This window comes from Meles meles, chromosome 8 (assembly GCF_922984935.1).
Source record: "Meles meles chromosome 8, mMelMel3.1 paternal haplotype, whole genome shotgun sequence".
In the NCBI taxonomy this organism is placed as follows: Eukaryota; Metazoa; Chordata; class Mammalia; order Carnivora; family Mustelidae; genus Meles; species Meles meles.
In genome coordinates, this window is record NC_060073.1 from 19573779 (window position 1) to 19596794 (window position 23016).

The 23016-nt window shown below is 51.0% G+C and overlaps 1 protein-coding gene across 1 annotated transcript; it reads right to left on the minus strand.

Annotated features, from left to right (window-relative positions):
• Window positions 1-149: 149 nt before the first annotated feature.
• Window positions 150-14924, minus strand: F2 (coagulation factor II, thrombin). The gene is made up of 14 exons (XM_046014680.1): window positions 14801-14924; window positions 14262-14425; window positions 13326-13350; window positions 13017-13067; window positions 11655-11760; window positions 11418-11554; window positions 9304-9618; window positions 8872-9000; window positions 8669-8795; window positions 7699-7866; window positions 7033-7206; window positions 6627-6808; window positions 545-615; window positions 150-395 (listed from the first exon to the last, which is right to left on the minus strand). Exons 1-14 carry the CDS (start codon window positions 14877-14879, stop codon window positions 252-254), a joined length of 1872 nt encoding a protein of 623 aa, XP_045870636.1. The 5' UTR covers window positions 14880-14924; the 3' UTR covers window positions 150-251.
• Between the last annotated feature and the right edge of the window lie 8092 nt (window positions 14925-23016).

Here is a 23016-nt window from a genome sequence, read left to right on the forward strand (position 1 = left end):
CGGGGCTCAGCCCCTCAGGCTGCCACCTCCCCGGCCCCTGCCCTCCCTGCCCACCCCCCATTCTAGGAGTGGTGGACGTGCTAAGTCCCATTCATTCAGTCATGCTGGCTCTTTCTGGCCTGCCCACGAACAGCACTTGGAGCATGGAGGCTTGTTGACAGCCACTTTTATTGGAACTATACAGCTTTAGGAACAAACCACAAAAATAATCCTGCTGGACTGGTTTCTATGATTTTGCAGTGAACAGCCGCCTAACTTCCAGACTGATCGATGACCTTCTGTATCCACTTCTTCAGGCGGAACACGTGTGTGTAGAAGCCGTATTTTCCATCCCTGTCACAGCCTTCACCCCATGAGACGATGCCCATTTGATACCAGCGGTTGTTAAAGGGGCTCTGAGGAAGAAACATGGGGTTTCCAAGAGGGTAAGTCCACAGCATGGCAGCAGTACCCTGTCAGGCAACCATTTCTGAAAACAGCCCCTCCTTACTCCTCCCTGCCCCCGGAAGATCTCCCCGCCCCCCTAGCCTTTAGCGATGCTTACCTTCATGACAAAGGGTCCCCCACTGTCGCCTTCACAAGCGTCCCCTCGTTTCCCTTCATTGGGCTTGAAACCTTGAGAGAGAACAGCAGGGCTTAGGCGCAGAGCTCACTCTCCCACACCCCCTTTGAACACAGCGAGTTCACCGAGTGTACACTTGACCCTTTGTGGTCCTCCTTGGCGCCTCGTTCTCTTACCCCACACTCGCAGTCCTTCGGCACGGACTCTCAGCTCCATCTTCGACACATATCACATCCCACCAGCCACTTCCCACCGCTTCCGCCCCAGTCACACCACGTGTAACTCTCCCCTGAACAAGTTTCCTGAATTCTACTCCCCCCACCCACAATCCATTCGCTACTCAACAGGCAGAAGGACTTAAAAAGAAAATACATTAGACCTACAGGTGGCTTGAGGATAATGGCAGTTGCCTTTATCCAAAATCACCCTCATACCCTCCGTAAACAATATGAAATAACGTGAAGACCAACAGAAGCTACACACACACACGATCATCATCATCACCGGAATACAGAGAACACCCAAACTTCAAATCAATTTAATATATTTAATTATGCATCTAATACTACCACTCATGTGGAGATGAGGCTGTAAATATCCGCTGGATAAAAGAAGTGGGTGCGGCTGAATCGGAATCTTGTAAATGAGCCCGAACACGTGTGAATGGCAACTAAATCGATCCACACCAAGATACTACAGGAAAGCAAACCAACCAAAAAAATACGAAAAAACAACCTCAGCTAACAAAAATTGTCCCCCAAACCATGTTTCACAACCATGAAACAGAAGAAAACTATAACCGAATTAAATTTCCTCAAGCCAGTTTGTACGCTGTAACAAAACAACTTGCATCAGAAATCCAAAAATTAGAAATAAATGGATAAACAATAGGAAGAAATGCAAGGCAGAAAGGGGCTGAAATGGAATTCAGCCCAAGGAAGAAATCTGAATCTCTGAAAAAGAAAAATAAAACCATGGAACAAAACTAATATTTATGATATAATCTAAGAAAACTTCACAGAAATAAAATAAGAGTTGGGGGTGTATGTATGCTGAAAGGGGCCCCACTGGGCCGCTGACCAGACTGCCCGAAGCTCTCCACTCTGAGACAGAGCCCAGAAAAACTTCAGGATGAGGGAAAAAGCCCTCAAGGCCTCCAAGCAAGAGACCAAACACCTTACAAGTTCCAAAGAATTACTCCAGCATCTGATTTTTCAAAAACAACATACAAAGTAAGCAACAACGAAGGTATACTTTAAAAAAAAAAGAAAAATCGAAATGTAAGCCGTGGATTTTATATGCAGCCAAGCAGAGCGTTAGGTGTCAGGACGACAGAAGAACAGTTGTAAACATGGAAACAGGAAAGTTACACCCGTAACCGCTGTTGGAGCATCTGCTAAACGACAGGCTTCATCCAACCAAGTGATGGAAGCTTCGGCAAAAGGGCTGCTTACCTGTTCTGACGAGTAGAAAAAAATGCATCTAAAAATATCAAAGTTCCATGGGCCTGGGTGGCTCAGTGGATTAAGCCGCTGCCTTCGGCTCAGGTCATAATCTCAGGGTCCTGGGATCGAGCCCCGCATCGGGCTCTCTGCTCCGCAGGGAGCCTGCTTCCGGCCCGCCCTCTGCCTGCCTCTCTGCCTGCTTGTGATCTCTCTCTCTATCAGATAAATAAATAAATAAATATTTAAAAAAATAAAAAATAAAAATATCAAAGATCTTGAAAGAGGAAAGTAAACTCCCTGATTGCCATATAGCCAATAGATGGGAATGAACAATTTAAAGGTCATATAGAAAAGAAGGAACTGGGCGCCTGGGTGGCTCAGTTGGTTAAGCAACTGCCTTCGGCTCAGGTCATGATCCTGGAGTCTCCGGATCAAGTCCCGATTCAGGATCCCAGTTCTAAGGGTGTCTGCTTCTCCCTCTGACCTTCTCCCCTCTCATGCTCTCTCTCTCTCTCCCACAAATAAATAAATAAATAAAATCTTTACTAAAAAAAAGAGAAAGAAAGAAGGAAGGAACTATGGGCATTTCAAAAAGGTAGGAGCCCAAAGATAATCATTGGAACAAAAATGCAAACCTTCCTAAACATATATATTTAAAAACACAAAGAAAAGATTGCACAGGGAAAAAACAGAGCAGATGAAACGTAATTACAAAATAATATGAATTAATACTTATTCAGTCACATCAATAAATAGGAATGGGCTTAACTCACCTATTAAAAAGATTTTTAGTTTGACTCGCAAAAAGCAAGACCCAACTATGCTGGATATAAAAGGCAAAACAAAGTGATTTATTAGAGGTTAAAAGTAATGGGATGGACAAGGTATATCAGGTTAATGGAAACAACACAGTAGAGACAGTGATCCTGAAATTGAAAATAATGTGAAGTACACTTTTAATGCTAAAAGCCACAATTCACAATGAATCAATAACAGTTATGAATATCTGCACTGACCAGCACAGCAACTGCATTTATAAAGCAATTCAAGGAGACAGAAATACATTAGCAGAACACGAATACAGTATAAGACAGATCAAGTGAATTGAAAATAAATAAGGATATAAATGACCTAAACAGGGACGCCTGGCTGGCTCAGTCAGTGGAGCACGTGCCTCTTGATCTTGAGGTTGTGAGTTCAAGCCCCATGTTGGATGTAGAAATTACTGAAAAATAAAACCTTTAAAAATAAATGACCCAGATAACAAGTGATAAGGTACTTTTTTTTTTTTTTTGGTTCTTTCTGGATATGAATCAAACTTTACACATGGATAACTGAGAACATACCTACACATCTCCAGTATACACATAACAGTCACAAAAATTGATCAAACAGCTCTCTTGCAAAAAAAAAAAAAATAAATAAAAATCAGTTCCATAAAGTAGAAATATTACAAAAAATACTCTCGGAGCACAGTGCAGCAAAACTCAAAATTACTACCAAAATTGAAACATAAAAGGGCCCTCCAAGCTGGAAACTTAAAAACCTCCTACTAATCAGCTCTTGGGAGAAAGAGGGATACAAACTGAAATTACAGAATTTCCAAAAAATAATAATGAAAACATTACATAGTGTTTTCTGTGAACAGAGGAAAATGCATAGCCCTACTCAGTAAAAATTAAAGAACAAAAATAAATTAACCGAATTGTCAGCTCGAAAAGCTAGAAAGAGAACAACAAACTAAAACAAAAGAAAGCATAAAGAAGAAAACACCTTTCAAGATAAAAGGAGAAATTAGGGCCGCCTGGGTGGCTCAGTGGATTAAGCCGCTGCCTTCGGCTCAGGTCATGATCTCAGGGTCCTGGGATCGAGCCCCGCATTGGGCTCTCTGCTCAGCAGGGAGCCTGCTTCCTCCTCTCTCTCTCTCTGCCTGCCTCTCTGTCTGCTTGTGATCTCTCTCTGTCAAATAAATAAATAAGATCTTTAAAAAAAAAAAAAAAAAGGAGAAATTAACGAGGTACAGAATTGAAAAGCATCAGGCCTCACTAAAAAGTCAAATTCCTAGATATCTTGTTTGCTTTTGGAACCACTCACTAATTTACTCAAGAAACACAAATATTTAAAATAAGGGGGTAAGGAGAAAAAAAATCATAATATATGGCAGTACTCTAGAAAGATACAATATAGACTTGAGCAAATGAGCAGACATTTCTTGTCCTTAAAAAGAATGGCTCAACATCAAAAAGATGTCAGTCCTCCCAAAATACTTCATAAATTTAACACTCCCAACAAAAATATCCATCAGCTTTACGCAACCACTCTGGAAAACAGCATGGAGTTTCCTCAAAAAGTTGAAAATAGAGCTACCCTATGATCCAGCAATTGCACTACTGGGTATTTACCCTAAAGATACAAACGTAGTGATCCGAAGGGGCACGCGCACCCGAATGTTTATAGCAGCAATGTGTACAATAGCCAAACTATGGAAAGAACCTAGAGTCCATCAACAGATGAATGGATAAAGAAGATGTGGTATATATACACGGTGGAATACTATGCAGCCATCAAAAGAAATGAAATCTTGCCATTTGCGATGACATGGATGGAACTAGAGGGTATTATGCTGAGCAAAATAAGTCAATCAGAGAAAGACAACTATCATATGATCTCCCTGATATGAGGAAGTGGAGATGCAAGGTGGGGGGTTCAGAGGGTAGGAAAAGAATAAATGAAACAAGATGGGATTGGGAGGGAGATAAACCATAAGTGACTCTTAATCTCACAAAACAAACTGAGGGTTGCTGTGGGGAGGGGGACCGGGAGAGGGGGGTGGGGTTATGGACATTGGGGAGGGTATGTGCTATGGTGAGTGCTGTGAAGTGTGTAAACCTGGCGATTCACACACCTGTATCCCTGGGGATAAAAATACATTATATGTTTATAAAAAAATTTAAAATTTTAATTTAAAAAAATCCATCAGCTTTTATTTATGGAGCTAGACAAGTGGACACCCAAGTTCATATGGAAAAATAAACACGCAAGAATTACCAGGAAAACACTGGAAAGAAAAACTGCAAGAAACAACAAACGCTACCAGATACTAAAACATACTCTAAAGCCTCTGTAAGCAAAACAAGGCAGTGCTTTACTAGAACAGACAACAGACCAGGAGAACCACATGGAGTATCTTCTAATAGAAACGGACTTAAGGTATTAATAGAAGCCTAGTATGTGAGAAATGTGACATCTCAAATTACTGGGGCAGTCAGTAGAGCACGGGATTCTTGATTTGGGGCTCACGAGTTCAAGCCCTATATTGGGTGTAGAGAACACTTTAAAAAAAAAAAACAAATCAAGGTTGCCTGGCGGCTCAATCAATGGAGCACGTGACTCTTCATCTCAGCTCAGGTCATGATCTCAGCGTTGTGGAATGGAGCCCCACATCAGGCCCTGCACTCAGGACGGAATCTGCTTGGGGCTCTCTCTTCTCCCCTCTCTCTCTCTGCCCCTCCCCCTGCTCCTGCTCTCTCTTTCTCTATAATAAAATAAGCAAATCTTTTTAAAAAATAACAAATAAGAGCGCCTGGGTGGCTCAGTGGTTAAAGCCTCTGCCTTCAGCTCAGGTCATGATCCCAGGGTCCTGGGATCGAGCCCTGCATCGGGCTCTCTGCTTACCGGGGGGCCTGCTTCCTCCTCTCTCTCTCCCTGCCTCTCTGCCTACTTGTGATCTCTCTCTGTCAAATAAAATCTTAAAAATAAATAAATAAATAATATCAAATCTTTTCAAAAAATCAAATTACCTGGGGCAAAGATACAATTTTTTTTTAATGGTGTAGGGACAGCTGGTTAGCTATTTGGACAAAGATAACTGCCATCCTCTGCCTGCCCACCTCCCTCCTCTCATCTACTGCTGCCCTGCCTGTGTTTACTGCACTCCAGCCACACCGGCTCCCCACTGTTCCTCAGACACCCTAAGCAGGCTCCCACCTCAAGGCCTTTGCATCTGCTCTCCCTCACCCTGGAATGCACTTACCCTAGACTAGCTCACTTCTTCACTTCTCGTCTCTTCTCAGAGAGACCTTCTCTAGGCTTGTCCAACCACTCTATTTGGACCGTCCTGTCCCCAGCTCTCTCTCCCTTACTCTGCTTAATTTTTCTTCCTGCTGGGTTCTACATCTGCTTATGGACACTCCCTCCTAGGAAGGAAGCTCTGTGAGGACACAGGCATTGTGTTTGGGTCCTTGTAAATACTGATCACAACAGACACTCAAAAAGTATTCGCTGAATGGCTGAAGGAACAAGGCTTTGCCCCCACCCATGGCCTCATGCTGCTATCTGGACTCACACAGATGGACGACGTAACCAGTGACTAGCACCATGCCTAGCACCTTACTAGATCTACTACCCCATTTAGCCCTCCTACAACCTCATGGGACAGAGACTTGCACCTCCATTTCACAGATGAAGAAACTGAGCCTCCAAAAGATTATGCAACTTTGCCCAAAGCCATTTGACTTATCAGTGACCAGATCCAGGACCTGACTAGGCCTGCGCCCTTCCCGCGTCTCCAGTCCCCCACGCGTCCCCAGTGGAGGCCCAGACACGCTGGGGGCACTTGCCGGCACAGAACATGTTGTCGGTGATGCGGATCCGAGTGGAGGCCTTGCACACCGGCCGCTCCACAATGGGCAGGTTCACCACCTGCAGGACGCTGGGCTGCACCTCGGTGACGCTGGACGTCCACATCTCCTTCAGGTTGCCCCAGCCGGTCACCCGACCTTTGTATCCGGCGCGGAGCAGTCTTTGGGGGGAAGGGAGAAGGACCTCATGAGAACCAACCCTCCTGGAAGTCCCCCCACGCCCATCCCGGCCCCAACACTGCCCCTTGGAGACCAGAATCTCAAACAGTGGTGCCCAAAGAACTTCTGGGTTTCCTCCAAGCCCCTGAGGCCTGGAAAGGGGAGGATCCCCTGGGCCCAGAACTCAGTCCTGGGGCCCCCATCCCCCATGCCCTCCAGCGCCCACCTGATTGCAGTTTCCTTGTCAGGCAGGCACACGGGGTGGATGTAGTCGCTGAAGATGATGGGCTTCTTGAGCTTTAGCAGGGCTATGTCTCGGTCCAGGTTCTCCCTCCAGTTGTACCTGGGGTGGATGTAGATCTTTTCCAGCATGGAGATCTTCTCGATGCTTCGCTCGTACCTGTGCAAAGAGGGAAATGGGGAAGCTGTAAGCCTCCTTGTGAGGGGCAGCCAGTTCCTGCCTGCGCTCAGGGTCCAGGAATTGGGGTGACCCTTGGGCTACTTGTGAGTGGAGAGGGCTGGCTCCTGCCCTGGCCGTGTCTCCCGGCCTGAAGCTGCTCCCGGCTTCGGAGTCAGAGAGCCCCAGCAGGTGTGGGAGGAACACGGGCCGGAGCCCTGATGCAAACAGCCTCCATTCAGAGCTCACACCTGGGCCACATGCTGGTGCCTGCAGAGGAGCTGGGGCAGGCGGACAGGACTTCACTCTCTGCAAAGCCCCAGTCTGTCTTCAAGTCTCAGTCCAGACATGGCCAAATGGCCTTTCCAGCAGAGTCTGCTGGGTTTTCTACTCTGGGCCGTGTATCCCACAGGCCCCAGAGCCACCAGAACCCTTCGTGTCACTCTGGAGGACTCTGACCCCTGACAGACACCCACGGGCCCCCTCATTCTGTACCTAGTGCGGGAGTGCTTGCCGATGCGCACCAGAAGGTCATTCTCGGTGAAGTTCTTGTCCCAAGGTGGGTACAGGAGACAGTGGGCAGCAGTGAGGACCCAGCGGTCACTGATGAGGCTGGCCCCACACAGCAGCTCCTGGGGACTCTTCCGGAAAAGCATCACCTGCCTGGGAGGGGGAGTGAGAAGCATGAGGAGCTGGGGGCCTGCGCTAAAGTAGGAAGTCCCAGGTTGGGGGCGCCTGGGTAGCTCAGTCGTTAAGCGTCTGCCTGTGGCTCAGGGCATGATCCCAGGGTCCTGGGATTGAGCCCTGCATCGGGCTCCCTGCTAAGCAGGAAGCCTGTTTCCCCCTCTCCCACTCTCCCTGCTTGAGTTCCCTCTCTCGCTGTGCTTCTCTCTGTCAAATAAATAAAATCTTAAAAAAAAAAAAAAAGTCCCAGCTTGGGGCACCTGGGTGGCTCAGTGGGTTAAGCCTCTGCCTTTGGCTCAGGTCCTAATTCCAGGGTCCTGGGATTGAGCCCCGCATCAGGCTCTCTGCTCAGGAGGGAGCCTGCTTCCTCCTCTTTCTCTCTGCCTGCCTCTCTGCCTACTTGTGATCTCTGTCAAATAAATAAATAAAAACTTTTAAAAAAGAAAGTCCCAGGTTTAAGCACTGGACAGAGGTGCCCATTGGACCCAGACCCCAGGTTGAGCTGGCTGCCCTGGCCGACCAGGGCCTCCACATGACACGGAGGGGCTGCCTTCTGCTTTCTGCACCCCTCCCCAGCTTCCACAAGTCCAGAATTTGCACAGCCTGGCACAGCTCCAGGGTCAGAGCCCTTAAGCCCTCACGGCCTCAGTTTCGCCTTCTGCATGTGAGAAGCAACATCCCTAATCTCAGAAGGGTACGGGCTGTCATCATCTGGGAAGCCCAGGCCTGTGAGGGAAGGGTAGCCAAAGAGGGGACCCTGGGGGCTGCCCCTAGGACGCACCAGGGTGCAAGGCCAACCTCCGCGTCCCAACCCTTCACGATGCGCCCGTCGATGTAGGATTCCAGAAGCTCGTGTTCCGTTTTGTCCTGCACCAACTTCTTCTCGAACAGAGGCCGCAGCCCGCAGTCTGCACAGCAAGCCAGATGTGAGGGGCAGAGCTGCGCCCCGCCCCCTCCCCCATTCCCCCGCCATCGTCACCTCACCTGCCTCCCCGGCGCCAAAGGTCTTCTCGTTGAAGAAGGGTTGGAACTCGTCCTCACCGGTGCGCCCCTCGATGGCCGCGTCCGGGTCCACCGACAGCCCGTCCTCGTCCACGTCCTCCACCGGCTCCTCTGCGGGGAGCAGGGACGGCTGGGGCCTGGCTGAGCCAGCCCGCGCGCAACCCCCCTCCCCACCTCCGGGAGACCTTGAAGGCCCTTGGGTGAGAGCTCAGCGCAAGGAGTCCTCGGGAACTCCGCGCCGGCAGGGAGCTGGTTCAGTTGCGCTTGGGGCCAGGCCCGCCCCGCCGCCCAGAGACAGGGCTGCGGCGGACCGCGCCCCCTAGCGGCGGGGCCGCCCTGCCCCCGGGGGCGGTATTTGCCGCTCGGCACCGCCCCAGGCCCCGCCCCCCGCCTCAGGCCCCCACCCCGCCTCACCGCAGTAGTCCAGGTCGCAGTACTCGAAGCCACCGGGCTCCTCCGACACGTAACACCACGCGCCCTCCTCGTCCCCGTCCGGGTTGCGGCAGAAGTTCTCCACCAGCGACACGGCAGGGTTGAAGTCCTGGTCCTTGCTCAGGGCCTTGGCCTGACTGCTGGCCCAGGCCAGGCAAGGAGACCCATGCGCGGTCACCGCCTGGCGACCCTGGTAGTACCGGCCACGCTCAGGGATGCAGGCCTCCGATGGGGGTGACAGATTCACGGTGGGGCTTCCAGAGCGTGGGGTCAGGGGCACAGTGACGCCCCCCTGGCCTGGTGGGTGGGGATGCAGGGGAGCAGAGTAGGTGGGGTGGGACCCCGCGCGGCAAGGGGGTCAGGGTTTGACTCCCTGCCTTGCCACCTTCTTCCTATGTGACCTCAGGTAACTCGACCTCTCTGACCTCACTTGCCTATAAAAGGGGTGACCCGGACCGTTCTTGCAGGGTTGTCGAGAGAGTTAAACAAAACACATGCTGTATCTGGTGTATCATGAGTCAGAGAGAGCAACTGGGCTTCACCTCCTGGGCTAGCTGTAATCTGCCGGTAGTGACTGCCCGGAGTTTTTACCGAAGGACTCTATTTCTGTAGCAGCAGAGCAGGAAAAGCAGTGGGGACTGTGGCTGCCTACCCGCGCAGCAGGCCGGTTTCCGCGGGCCTGCAGGCCATTGGAGGTGGGCAGGCTTGGTATATGGCTTTTGTTACCATGACTGGTGACTTGCTGTAAGACCTGTCCCGGGACCAAGTACTGGGTCCAACAGCGATGAATGAAGGACAAAGAACACCAACCCCTATTTGGTGGATTGAGTGCTGGCACTAACTCTTTATCCTGCCTCAATCCTCATCCTCTGCCCACACCACACAAAGGTGTGACTTTGGCCTGGAGCACGAGGCTCACCCTGGCCAAGGGAATGTGGGCAGAACGATGCACCAGTTCCGAGCCTAGGCCTTGAGACACACTGTGTGTTTCTGTATAGGTTTTTGGCCTCTGCTATCCCCCTGGGAGGCGGTGCCTTTCAGCCTCAGCCCCAGGATGAGTAATGTGGAGCGGACCGGGACCCAACCCACATGGGGAGCCATCTCAGTGAGACCCCATTGCTGGAAGCAGAAGCAGCAGCCAAGCTCAGCCCACATTAGTGGCCACCACAGACACAGGAAAGCACAGCAGCTCAGCTGCCCGAGCCAGCCCTCGGACACAAGAAAGAAATGCTTATGGGTGTATGCCCCCAAGCTTTCGTGGTGGCTTGTGATTTGGGGGGTTTCACAGCATTGTTGTGGCCAGAGCTCACTGACGCGTCATGTGAAAGAACAAGGACAACATCATGCGGGGCGGGGCACTATGAGCTTTGCTCTGCGGTGCTCAGAAAAGGGCACGTGCACTGAAATGGTTAGGGGAGGGCTTCCTGGAGAGAAGAGGGCCTCCAGCAGGAAGGAAAGCATATTTGGAATGAGCCACAGCCTGGGTCACAAGGAAGCAAAGAGGGGCGCCTGGGTGGCTCAGTCAATAAGCATCTGCTTTTGGCTCAGGTCATGATCCCAGGGTCCTGAGATCGAGCCCCTCATCGGGCTCCGTGCTCAGCAGAAAGCCTGCTTCTCCCTCTCCCCCTTCCCCTGCTTGTGTTCTCTCTCTCACTGTGCCTGTCTCTGTAATAAATAAATAAAATCTTTTAAAAAACAGAAACAAAGGGGGCGCCTGGGTGGCTCAGTGGGTTAAAGCCTCTGCCTTCGGCTCAGGTCATGATCCCAGGGTCCTGGGATGGAGCCCCACATCGGGCTCCCTGCTCAGTGGGGAGCCTGCTTCCTCCTCTCTCTCTGCCTGCCTCTCTGCTTATTTGTGATCTCTGTCAAATAAATAAATTAAAAAACAAAAACAGAAGCAAAGAAGCAAAGACTGGGGAGGCAGCAGGGGGCCAGCTCTCTCAGGTCTCCTGCCATCACTGCTCCATGGGCCCAAATACGTTGTAAATGACTAACCCATGCTTGAAGGTAGCCAGGATCTGGCTTCCAGTCCCAGGCTGCCAGGCCCTCTGGAGACCCCTGACCTTGGCCACAGACCGCCCAGCCCTCCAGCTCACCGCAGACAGGGATGCTGCACTCCTCCCTCCGAACAGTGGGATCTGTGGTGTAGCACCAGGGCCCAGTGGTGCTGCCATCCGGGTTACGGCAGAAGTTCTCCTGCAGGTCGGCCCCCGGGTGGGTGGTAGAGTTGATTCTGGAACAGGAAATTGCTCAGCAGCAGCACCGCCCATCCGGGGTCTCCCAGCCCCACACCCTCTGCCTCCCGGCCGCCGCGGGGCTGGCCTATCACTCACTCAGGCTTATGTGGGTAGCGACTCCTCCAGAGCTGACACTCGATGCCCGAGCGGGTGACGCTCACGTTCCCCCGGTAGTTCATACCCAGACCTTCCGCACAGTTGCCTGTAGAGACCCCAGCCTTGGTCTCTCATCCTGCAGCTCTGTCCCCTCTCCCACTTAGCAGAGAGCCCTGTCTGTCCACCTCCACCAGGCTACCTCTGCTACGTGACCCTCAACCCACGTATCCTCAGCTACCTCCTCCGCACCCAGCGGTCCACCAGTCTATCTCACAGCACTCACCAAAGCTCACCTAGTGCCCACCGTCCACCTGACAACTGTGGGCCAGACACTGTGCCGGGCACTAAGGACATAGCGATGAATAAACACGGAGTCAAGGTAGCTCCCTGCCCTCAGGGAGCTTAGAGTCGTGGCTCCGCTTCTCGTGGCCAGTGGGATGACAAAGCAAACAAGGTCCTTCTAATCCGACCCTGGTCTGCTTGTCCTGTCATCAGAGCTCCTCAGTTCAGGGCCTTTGGAACAGAGCTTTTCCAGCGATCACACTGGGTACTTTGCATTTTTGTTTCCCTAGGACACGGGGGAGCCCCTTCATTCTCTTAAAGTGCCCAGCACCTGACACAGTGCCTGGTACATAGCAGGGGCTGAGTGAAGTGTCTGTTGGAGAAGTTATTTAACAAATTAAAGCACGGCCAGTGGCCAAAGAGTTATCAAGAGCTGGGGTCTAGTGTTATATTAAAGTCGTATTCAGAAGACTGGGGAGGAGCGGGGAGACCCCTTGCAGGTTCAGCGAGGTGGTGGCATTTGAACTAGACTAAAGGACAGGGAAGTTTGCAGGAAACGGTGATAGCTGCTCCGGGGGAAGGTGACAATGAAAGCAAAGGCTGGGAGGTAGACGCATCCTGGCATGTTCAGAGAAGTGCTCAAGGTCAGAGTAGCTGGATGTCTGCGCCCATGGTTGGTTGGTGCAATGGAAGATAAGGCCAGAAGGGAAGGTTAAGGCCAGAACCTGACAAGTTCGCCAGGCTAAGAAGCTTGTGCTTTATTCTGGAGGCAATGGGGAGTCACACAAGGTTCTGGAGCATGAACGTGACCTCATCAGGGCTCTGCCCTGGAGGCGGGGCAGACAGACTGGCAGGGGCTCGCATGAGAATGAATTCCTCATCCATTCATGCATTTGTTCCTCCAACAAGAATCCTCTTCCTCACTGCCAGGCACAGAGCCCGAGGCAAGGATTTGTCCTTGACTTCAGAAACAGAACGGCAAGGTCAGACACTGGGCCGCACTTCCTGGCCCACCCGCTCCGCTCTTCTCCCAGGCTGCCCGCTCCCGCCCTGCCCCCCACCCCTGCCTCGGCTCCTCACCATCCAGACATTCAATGAGCTTTTCTCGAGGTTTCCTCACTGACTCACAAGCTGAAAAAGACCCAGAAACGCTTTTGTGATTGGGGTAGGGACAGGAGGGATTCAAGTCACAGGTGTGTGGAACAGAGTGCAGAGACAGAGGGGTGGAGAGACAGATGGAAGGAACTGAGGGAGAGAGGGAGGAAGGGGGAAGGGGCATGGGTGGAGAAATGGATCACTAGGTGGACCAGAAGATTCTCCAGGGTAGAACATTCTCTCACTGGGGTGCCCAGGAACCCCTTCCAGGAGCAAACCCTTCTCAGCACTCACCTATGTACTTGCTCCAGAACACCTCCTGAAAAGGAAAGCTGGCATGAGGCTGTGGCATGTCCTGTTTCGTCTCATTTTGTCAGTAGACCTTATCTCTTCTCCTCATACTTTCCTCTTTCCCTTACCCTGCTCGTGCAGGAACCAGGCTCTGTCTGAGGAGGTTTGTGGTAGTTTCTTACTTTTGTTTCCGGAAGCCCAAGCCCACGGGGGAGAGGAGGATTTGAGGAGAGGAGAGCCCCCCTGCCAACCAAGACCAAAAGTGTTCCCATAGATGGGCTAGGCTGGAGAAGGGGGAGCGTGGGGCCCAGGCAGAGCCCTGAGGAAAGGAAAGGCTGCACAGAGCTCCCCGCACCCTGAGGCCTCGCCGGAGTCCCACACCCCACAGTAGCAGCAGGGCTGAAGCTCAGCAGCCATGCGGGCCGGGGCCTCCGGAGACCCCAGTGCAGACAGACATCAGAAGACGGAGGGGCCCCTGATGACCTGGAGCCTCACTAGGCTGTCAGACCTTGACACAGCCCAGGGGTCAGAACCTTCGAGAACGGCTGAGAGGGCACCTGGGTGGCTCAGTTGTTAAGTGTTGGCCTTTGGCTCAGGTCATGATCCCAGGGTCCTGAGGTTGAGCCCCACATCGGGCTCCCTGCTCAGCAGGAAGCCTGCTTCTCCCTCTCCCACTCCCCCTGCTTGTGTTCCCTCTCTGTCTGTCTCTCTCTCTGTCAAATAAATAAAATCTTTAAAAAAAAAAAAAAGAAGAAGAAGAATGGCTGAGGTCACTCATCTTGGCAGCCCAGTGAAATGAGGCCCAAGGGGACATTGTCACCAACAGCTGAAGAGCTGACACCCCTGCCCTTCTGTGGTCTTAGAGAGGGCCCACCTGGAGGGACCTCACCCACCACCCCCGCCTCGACCTGACCGGGTGCTGCAGAGCCCTCCCCTCACCGTTATGATGACAGACTCCAGGGCCTCAAAAGCCTCCTCGTGGCTGCACCGCTCCTCCACACACTCTCGCTCCAGGTTCCCCTTGCGCAACTCCTCCAGGAAGCCACTGTTGGCGCGTGGGACCCGGCGGAGCAGCGACAATGCTTGCTGAGGGGCCAGGAACACTGCAGTAGGAGGGACGTGGGACAGTGGCCTCCATGAGCCAGGCAGTCGTGGCAACCGTGGGGGCAGGAAGCCCGCCTAGCCTGCCCTCCTGGCTTCCGAACGGGGATGCTGGGATGGTGGCAGGGCCCAAAAGGCTGCCAGCAGTAGCCCCCTAGCTCCCCCCCATTCCCTAGAGAGCCCGCTCCCCGTATGGCAGGAGAGAAGCAGTCCCGGTCCATCCAGACCTGAGCACCCGACTCCTTCCCGAAGTCGTGTGCTGTGAACTGAGACCCACCTGGGCCTTGGCCCTGTTGTTCTCGGTCAAGCCAGCAGACCCCTGCCCATGCACCCGCATCCCAGCCTGCCAGCCTGTCCCAGCCTCCAAGCCCCCTTACCATGCTGGCCGCGCACCAGGCTCAACAGGACAGCGAGGGCCAGGCAGCCCGCTGCCCAAAGGCCTCGGATGTGCGCCATAGTGTGTCCGCTCCGGGGACTCTGAGGACTTGTGCTGACCACTCTGGGTTAATGTTGAACTAACATGAAGAAATCAGCCAAGAGGGAGAGGTCAGCAGGTCAGGGCCATGAGACTAGTGTATAGACAGCTGCCCCCGCCATCCAGGAAGACAGGTCCTCTTGGGACCAGGGAGAGATGGCCTGGGGGGGAGTCATAAAGGAAAGGCCATTGTAAGTGACCCCCATCGTCCAGAGTCTCCCTCCTGAGACGTGGGCCAACTTAGACTAGCGGGGTTGCAGGATCTTCCTGAGGCTCCTTCCAGTCCTAATGGTGTCAGTGAGCCTCAGTTTCTTCATCTGTACAATGGGAACAGTACTTTGTTGTGAGGACTGAAGGAGACTGTGAATGTAAATGCCTGTGAAATGTAGTAAGTGCTTATCAGTGGGTCTGTGGATGTAAACCAAGGGGGAGGTTGATGTAATCACAGCACACAGACAGAAGGCTGAGACCAGCGTGAGAGCCTCCTCTCAACCACCTTCCCACCCGGGAGCTGTGGGGGTATGTCCAGGAGTAGTGGCCACTCAGGAGGAGGAGCGAGGTCCAGGGCCTGTGAGCCTCTGGTCTATTTTCTCTCACCTCCTAGGACCTGCTTCTGGCCCCAGAAGGGGGACCATCCCAAATCCTTGGATCTTCTCCGCAAGGCCCCTCCCTCTCCTCCTGCCTATCCGTCCTGGGCGGGGCCTGGAGTGGCCGCAGGTCCCACCCTGCCCCTTGCCCAGCCCTGCTCCCATCCCTCCCCTATTTTCTGTTTGCATTCCACAAGGCAAATATTAGTCCTGGGTCTAATTAGGACAGAAGGACAAAGACCAGGAACACAGGGGACACCTGTTCCCGTTCTGCCATCCCTTAGGCCAGGCCGCACGGGTCCAGACCGCCATTGTGGAGAGTCTGGGAAGATCACAGGGCAGGGCCTGGTGCGAGCAGAGTGGGGAGAGGGTTCGCACGGAGCTGGGACCCAGGACTCCCACAAATCACAAATCTCTATAGATAAATATTCTTATTTTTCTATATGTTTTTTAAGCCAAGGTTTGACTTATATTCAGTAATGTTAAAACAAATCCTGTGTTTAACTCGCATTTTTTATGCATATGCCCATGTACCCACCGCCGGATCAACATTTGGAGCCCCAAACAGACTCCTGCGTGTTGTCCCTAAGATCCCCATGACTCTAACCACCATCACCCTAGACCAGTTTTGCCTATTTTTGAACTTCATAGATGGGGAAACCTACACCGTATACCTGTTTGTGTCTGGCTTCTAGATTGTGTGTATCATGTGCGGGTCAGCGGCCCATTCCTTTAAAAGCTGCATAGGATCTCACTGCCTGAGTTTTATTCACTGGTTACCTGGCGATGGGCATCTGGATGAGCTTCCTGTTTAGGCTCTCATGCGTCGTGCTGCTCCATACGCTCGTGTACAAGAGAAGAGTCGTGGGGTCACAGGGCGGGCGTAGGTCTTGCCCCGGTCACTGGCCAGCGGTCATCCTGAGTGCTGGGACTAGCTTACAGCCCCACCAGCAATGATGGAGAGTCCTAGTCGTTCAGATCCTCCGTTTGCGCCATCCATTTCCCATTATCCATCCTGACACACGGGCAGGGGGCTCACGGGGGTTTTAATTGGGATTCCCTATTCGCTAAGGACACTGAGCCTACTTTTTTTTTTTTTTAGCAGAATAGTGCAAAGATCTCACCTCACTAATTTCTTTAAAAATTATATATTGAGGGAAGAAGGGTTCCCGAGAAGTAGAGAAGAGAGCTGTGGCTTCATCTTTCCTGCTTCAAGACAGGTGATCCTCTTTCTTTCTGAGGGCCGGCTGGGGCCAGTGCGGATCCAAGCAGGAGAGGGAGGACGGGAAAGAGCAGAGGGTGTTGGTCAGGAGAAGGACAAAATACACAGGACATGGACTTCTTGTTCCCTCACTGTCAGAACTCCCCTTCCCTACAGACAAGCATCACAGCATAACGGAGAGCGCTGGTTTAGGAGGCCAGGCCTGGGCTTCACCGTCTTGAAAATCAGAATTAGAGCATTATTTACCTCGAGAGGCTGTTGTTGAAAAACTCACACTGGCCTCTTGCAGACTTGCTGAGCTCATGACCTGCTCGTGCGCAGACATGACCACTAACAGGCAAGTCTTAGGTCATGTCTTCCTCAAGCTGTTTGCAGACAATACTCCACAGCAGAAGGTTTTGGCTCTCTAGGCCCTGGGAAGGCAACTGAAGCTTTCTGCTTAGATTTATTTCCTGCTTTCCCAGACTTATGCCTGGATTTATGTGTTGGGCTGATGAATTCACACGTTGTGGTACCAGTGGCAAATCCAATTAGCAGGGAGAACTTTGCTTATAAGAACTTCATTCTGAAGATTATGGGTCTTGACATCTCAACCGTGGCAAAAGCTGGACCCCGCCGAAACGGCTCCCAGTTTGTCATCTGTGTGGTGAAGACGGATGGGTTGGGACACCTGCGTGGCCCAGTTGGTTAAGCAACTGCCTTCGGCTCAGGTCATGATCCTGGTTGCCAAGGTCAAGACCCACATTGGGCTCCCTGCTCAGCGGGGTGTCTGCTTCTCCCTCTGAACTACCCCCTCTCACGTTCTCTCTCTCTCTCAAGGGCTGGATGGCAAGCATGGGCTCTTTGGTGAGGAGAGAGCCAGCATGGAGATTGTGAAAGCCATGGTGCTTTGGGTCCAGGAATGACAAGACCAGCAAAGACTCTAGACCATTCCGATAAATTTGGTTTTGTGTTTTATCTGATCTACACCATTCCTTGTGTCCCTGCAGAAGCACCCCCAGCTCTCAGAGCTTGTAATCTTTGGGCTCTCACTTGCTGCAGTTCTTTGGATTCCGTATATCCCTGCCTCCCTCCGATTCGGCTGGATTCAGAGTTAAGTTTATCATTGTGAAGTAAGTACTAAGCTACCCCTTCAAAGCACATTTAATGTTTGTAAAGTATGACAATGCCTACTACATAGAAAGCACCCAGTAAACACCACTATCGTATATGCAACAGGAACATACGATGCTGCCTGCAAAGGCCTCTTCCTAAAGTGGTGAAATGGAATTAAATGAGCCTCTAGCTTTAATTACTAGCTTATAGGAAATACAGGTGATCAAGGGATAAGTTAGCCACCACCACGAGGAATGATGGACATTTAGCAGAACAAATGGCCCCAGTCCCTCTGGCAAATTCATGACATGGAAATAAATGGGTTGCAGAGACTGTTCAGAATAATAGAAACCAAGGAGAGGGGCGCCTGGGTGGCTCAGTCGGTTAAGTGTCTGCCTTCGGCTCAGGTCATGATTCCGGGGTCCTGGAACTGAGTCCTGCATGGGGCTCCCTGCTCAGTGGGGAGCCTGCTTCCCCTACTTGTGCTCTCTATCTCTCTCCCCCTCTGACAAATAAATAAATAAAATCTTTAAAAAAAGAAAAAGAAAAGAAGCCAAGGAGAGAACATGCAAATACACAAAAGGAATAGAATTATCATGATTGGTATAGGCTTTTGAACCCAAAAAAGTGTAAAATGATTTTCTTTGGGCAAATAAGAAAATGTAGATTAGGTATTCAATGATATGAAATAATTAGTTAATTTGTTAAGTGTTATAGGACTTGTGGTTATCTTTTCAATCCTTAGGAGTTAAAACAAAGAGATTAAACAAGCATGGCAAAAATGTTACCAATCACTAAATCTAGGTGGAGAGGTGACTGGGTACATCGTTCTTTCAAATTTTGATTCAAAATGTTCACAGTGAAAAGTAAACTTAATTCCTCAATACGTGAAGGCAGCAGCCTCCATGTTTTCTTGGGTGACCACACCTGCCCCTTCTATCTTGCAGAGAGGATCGCGGGAGAGCATCCCCCCCTGTGAAAGTGGCTCTGGAAGGACCCAAGAGTTCTTCTAGACCAGGGTGGCCCCACCATGGACGGCCCCACCATGGTTGTTCCACCAATGGACCCAGCACAAGCTCAGCTTCAGACCCAGCACAACCTACAAGCCCCCAGCCTCCAACTACTGTTCTTCCTGGAACCCTCTGAGCCCAGTGGGTGCCATGCAGCTGAACCCTCTTGCTTCTCACCCCAAACACATGCCTGCACACTTAGACTGGATCACAGAGTGGATCATATTTCCGCTAAGCACAAGGCGATAATGAGAGGCTGCATTTCTCCCAACAAGCTGGTGTCAAACAAAATCATGGGTAAGACCAATGCTATATTGTAAGAGGAATCTCTGTAATCACTGAAAACAGTAAAATCATGTTCTAAGACAGAATTTCAGAGCTGGAAAGGTTAGGTATCATTAAATCTAGATGTTTTAAAGCCTAGGGCTCTGTGCATATACTACAGGATGGTCTTGTCCTTTGCATATTTTTTAAACCCTCAAAAATTGCAAATTTAGGGGCATGTGGGTTGCTCAGTTGGGTAAGTGCCTCTGCCTCCAGCTCAGGCCGTGATCTCAGGGTCCTGAGATTGAGCACCCCATCAGACTCTCTGCTCAGCAGAAGCCCGCTTCTTCCTCTCACTCTCCCTCTGTGCTCTCTCTCTCAAATCAATAAATAAGCTCTTTTTAAAAATTATAAATTTACCTTAAGAATATATTTTTTTCCTTTTTGGCTAAAATTATGTCTTTTGAGGTGGTTAATTATCTTTATTCCCCCTCAATCTGATCAGCATTTTAAAATGAGTTTCTCTTCTCTCTCAAAAATGAAATTTTTAAAAAAATATTTAAAATGAGTGGAATTTCTATTTAATCAAAGCTTTTATTTTTTCTAAAGATTTTATTTATTTATTTATTTGACAGATAGAGATCACAAGTATGCAGAGAGGCAGGCAGAGACAGAGAGGAGGAAGCAGGCTCCCTGCTGAGCAGAGAGCCCGATGTGGGGCTCGATCCCAGGACCCTGAGGTCATGACCTGAGCCGAAGGCAGAGGCTTAACCCACTGAGCCACACAGGCGCCCCAAAAGCTTTTATTTTTTAAAAAGCTTTTATTTATTTGCCAGAGAGAGAGAGCACAAGCAGGAAGAGCAGCGAATATATAGACATATTTCATAGGATATATGTATTTCATAGCAAAAGTTAGCAAAAGGGTTCAGTGCAGGAGCTGAGATTTGAAAGCAATGATCTGGTCCGACTTCCCCATGTCACAGTAAGGAAAGGGAATCTCCCAGGTGGGGACCTAACTGATCAAAGGTGTCAAGTGTCAGTGATAAAGCTGGGAGCAGGACTCAGACTCCTGCCTCTCAGACTATTGCTCTTCCCCTCTCATGACCGTCATGCCCTGACGTTCTGCTAGAGAACAGCTTCACCGTCCTACGAAGCATGCCCAGTGGACAAGCACCCGAAGCACGAGGCTATTGTGAGTGACGCTGACCTGCCCCAAACAAGCGACTCCTGTAGAAACATGCAAGCACCTTCACTTTGCCTTCCAATTTAGGAGGGCTGATCGTGACACCACTAATAACCAGCTACAATTTAGTAACTGCTCACCACGTGCCAGGTGCATCGTGCTGATGAGGTAAGTACTGCAATTATCCCCCTTTTACAGATGAGGGAACTGAGGCAGAGAGAAGCCAAGGAACTTGCCTGAGCGCGTGCAGGCGGTCTGAACTTGTCTAGAGATGGACCTCTTCACAGTCCATGATGCTCTGCCTTGTTTACAGGTCCCTAAACCTGATTCAAATATTATTCTATTGCAAGATTTTCTGAGACTGTTGAAGTTGCAAATGGGAATAAAAGATCTTTAGTCCCCTACACCTTCTGCCATTTGGCTCAGCAGCTGTAGGCACCACAGCCAAACCTGCGTCCAGGTTTCAGGTGTCCGGCCCTATTTTCATAGCACCTCTGCCCTTGAGCAAGCAGCAGCAAATTCAGCATTGAATGCACCAAACTGTTAAAACTGACTTTATCTGGGAGAAAAAAAAAAGTGACTTTATCTGGGGGTGGAGGAAAAGAAGTAGGGATTAAAGGGACTTTATCACTAGGACGAATGAGAATTATTTTGACATCAAGGGAGAGTCTTTCCTCCATGGGAAAATTACTCCAGTGATCAGTATTTTCGAAACAGTTACTGCATTTTAACTGGGCAAGTGTCTCTGCCTTCAACTCAGGTCGTGATCTCAGGGTCCTGAGACTGAGCACCCCATCAGGCTCTCTGCTCAGCAGAAGCCCGCTTCTCCTTCTCACTCTCCCTCTGAGCAGCACTACACTGGGGGTCAGAAGACATGGGCCCTGTCCCGGTTCTGCTACTTACTGGTCTCAGGCCTTGGCAATGACTCCTCTCAAAGCGCCTCTGACACGGGGAGCTCACACAGTGCCCTCCAATGTCCGCTCATGTCTTAACCAAGTGCCGGCAGAGCAGAGGCTCCCAAACCACGTGCCTTTGGATTGGTTGGCTTTGATCTGACCCTGCTCTGCATCACGTAGGGACAGCCTTAGTGGAGATAAAAGTTCTCCATCCGTGTGGGGGATGAAGCGAGGGGGCACGTGCATCCCAGGTTTGGGCCTAGGGAGGGTTGTGGGGTGTGGACAGGCCTCTCCAGCAACCCAAAGCACACCCAACTTGCCTTCGCAGCTCGTTACCGAGTGAGGAAGATGTCCTTCACTGCACAGCTGGGGATCATGTGATGAGAATGTCCCAAGGACACCTAAAAACACCAGGCAGACATAGACCTGGCACAAGCCTGCCTGAAGCAGGCGCTAGAAAAGAACAGGACCCACCGGCCTCACACGGGCTCCAAGAAACAGGGCTGGCTCACTCCAAACTACTATTGGCAGCTGTTTTTCGGGCTTTGGATGGTATGACCTTTCTCTCCATAGAGCGTCATAATCTCCAGCTGTGCCCCCTTCCCTGTGGACAATTTGAGAATGCTTTGTCAACAGGTCATTGGATGGGGTGGGTGCTGGGTAAATGTCAGGGGCAAAGCAGGAAGACACGGGGCTGCCCGTGACATCGTGATCGAGTGCTGGGAAACCAGAGGACAGACCCGCCATGCATCAGTCACTCTGCCACTTGCTGGCTGCGTGATCTCAGCCAGCTACTTACCCGCTCCGACCTGCAGTTTCCTCACCTGTGACACAGGGGTCACACCTATTCTGCAGGACAGAAGAAGGAACAAGAAGCTAAGTCCTTCCTCTCTTGCCACCTACTCAAAGCAATCCGGTCTGGCTTCCAACTGCCCTCACTGTGAGTTCACAAATGTCAACCCTCTTAACAGGAGTGGACATTCTTTTTTTCACTGCATTTACCATCATCTGACATGTTTTGTTTATTGTCTCTGCATACCAGGTTTAACTCTGTGAGAACAGAGGCTGTTTCCACGCTGTCCCCCTAACTAGTGTGCAGACAGTGCTCACATGCTGGATGATTTCACTTCTCTGCTTTTCTACTGCTACAGCCCCATTGCCCACCCACCCACTCGGCAGCTTCCTGACGGATTTCCCCACAACCCACACCTCGCCAGCCAGTCCGTCCGTCGGTGGTCTCTTCAAACACAAATCTAGGCAGGTCATCGAGCTCCTCAATATTCTGAGAATAAAGCCCCAACTCCCGAAGCAAGACAGGAGAGATCTGGTCCCGCCCCCTCCCCTTGCTCTCTGCCCCAGCCCCATCGGCCTGTCACTCACAGCACCTGGACTCTGACCACAGGGTTCCCGCACATGCAGTTCCCCGAACCTGCACCTTCCCACCCATCGGCTGTGATGCAGGGCTGCAGCCGCATGGTCAACAGCCTTACTCTAGCATGAGCCCAGGAGAGTTTCTCTCTGCTCCACTACCTAGGAGCTGTGCCGCCTTGAGCAGGACACTTCAAGCTGTTTTCTCATCTGTAAAACCAGAATACTACTACCCCCAACCACACAGGGCTGCTATGAGGATTACATAAACAAACACAAAGAACTGGCCCACAATAAGGGCTGAATGTTTATTATCACGATCCCTTGGGGACGCTGTCCCTGATGCCCCAGACCGAGTTAAAGCGTCCCATGTAACAGGTCCACGCAGCACTAGCTAGTGATCCTCTGCAAACTCTTGTCCAATGCTTCCTGCCCTAGATCATGACCTCTGTAAAGGACGTCTCCCGGTCTGGTGCACAGCTTTGTCCCAGCA

Coding starts and splice junctions, on each gene's coding strand:
- F2 (XM_046014680.1), bottom strand. CDS start 14,879: ATGGCGCACATCCGAGGCCTTTGGGCAGCGGGCTGCCTGGCCCTCGCT. Junction 14,426..14,800: donor CCTGGTGCGCGGCCAGCATG/GTAAGGGGGCTT, acceptor CTCCTACTGCAG/TGTTCCTGGCCCCTCAGCAA. Junction 13,068..13,325: donor GTTCTGGAGCAAGTACATAG/GTGAGTGCTGAG, acceptor GGTCTTTTTCAG/CTTGTGAGTCAGTGAGGAAA.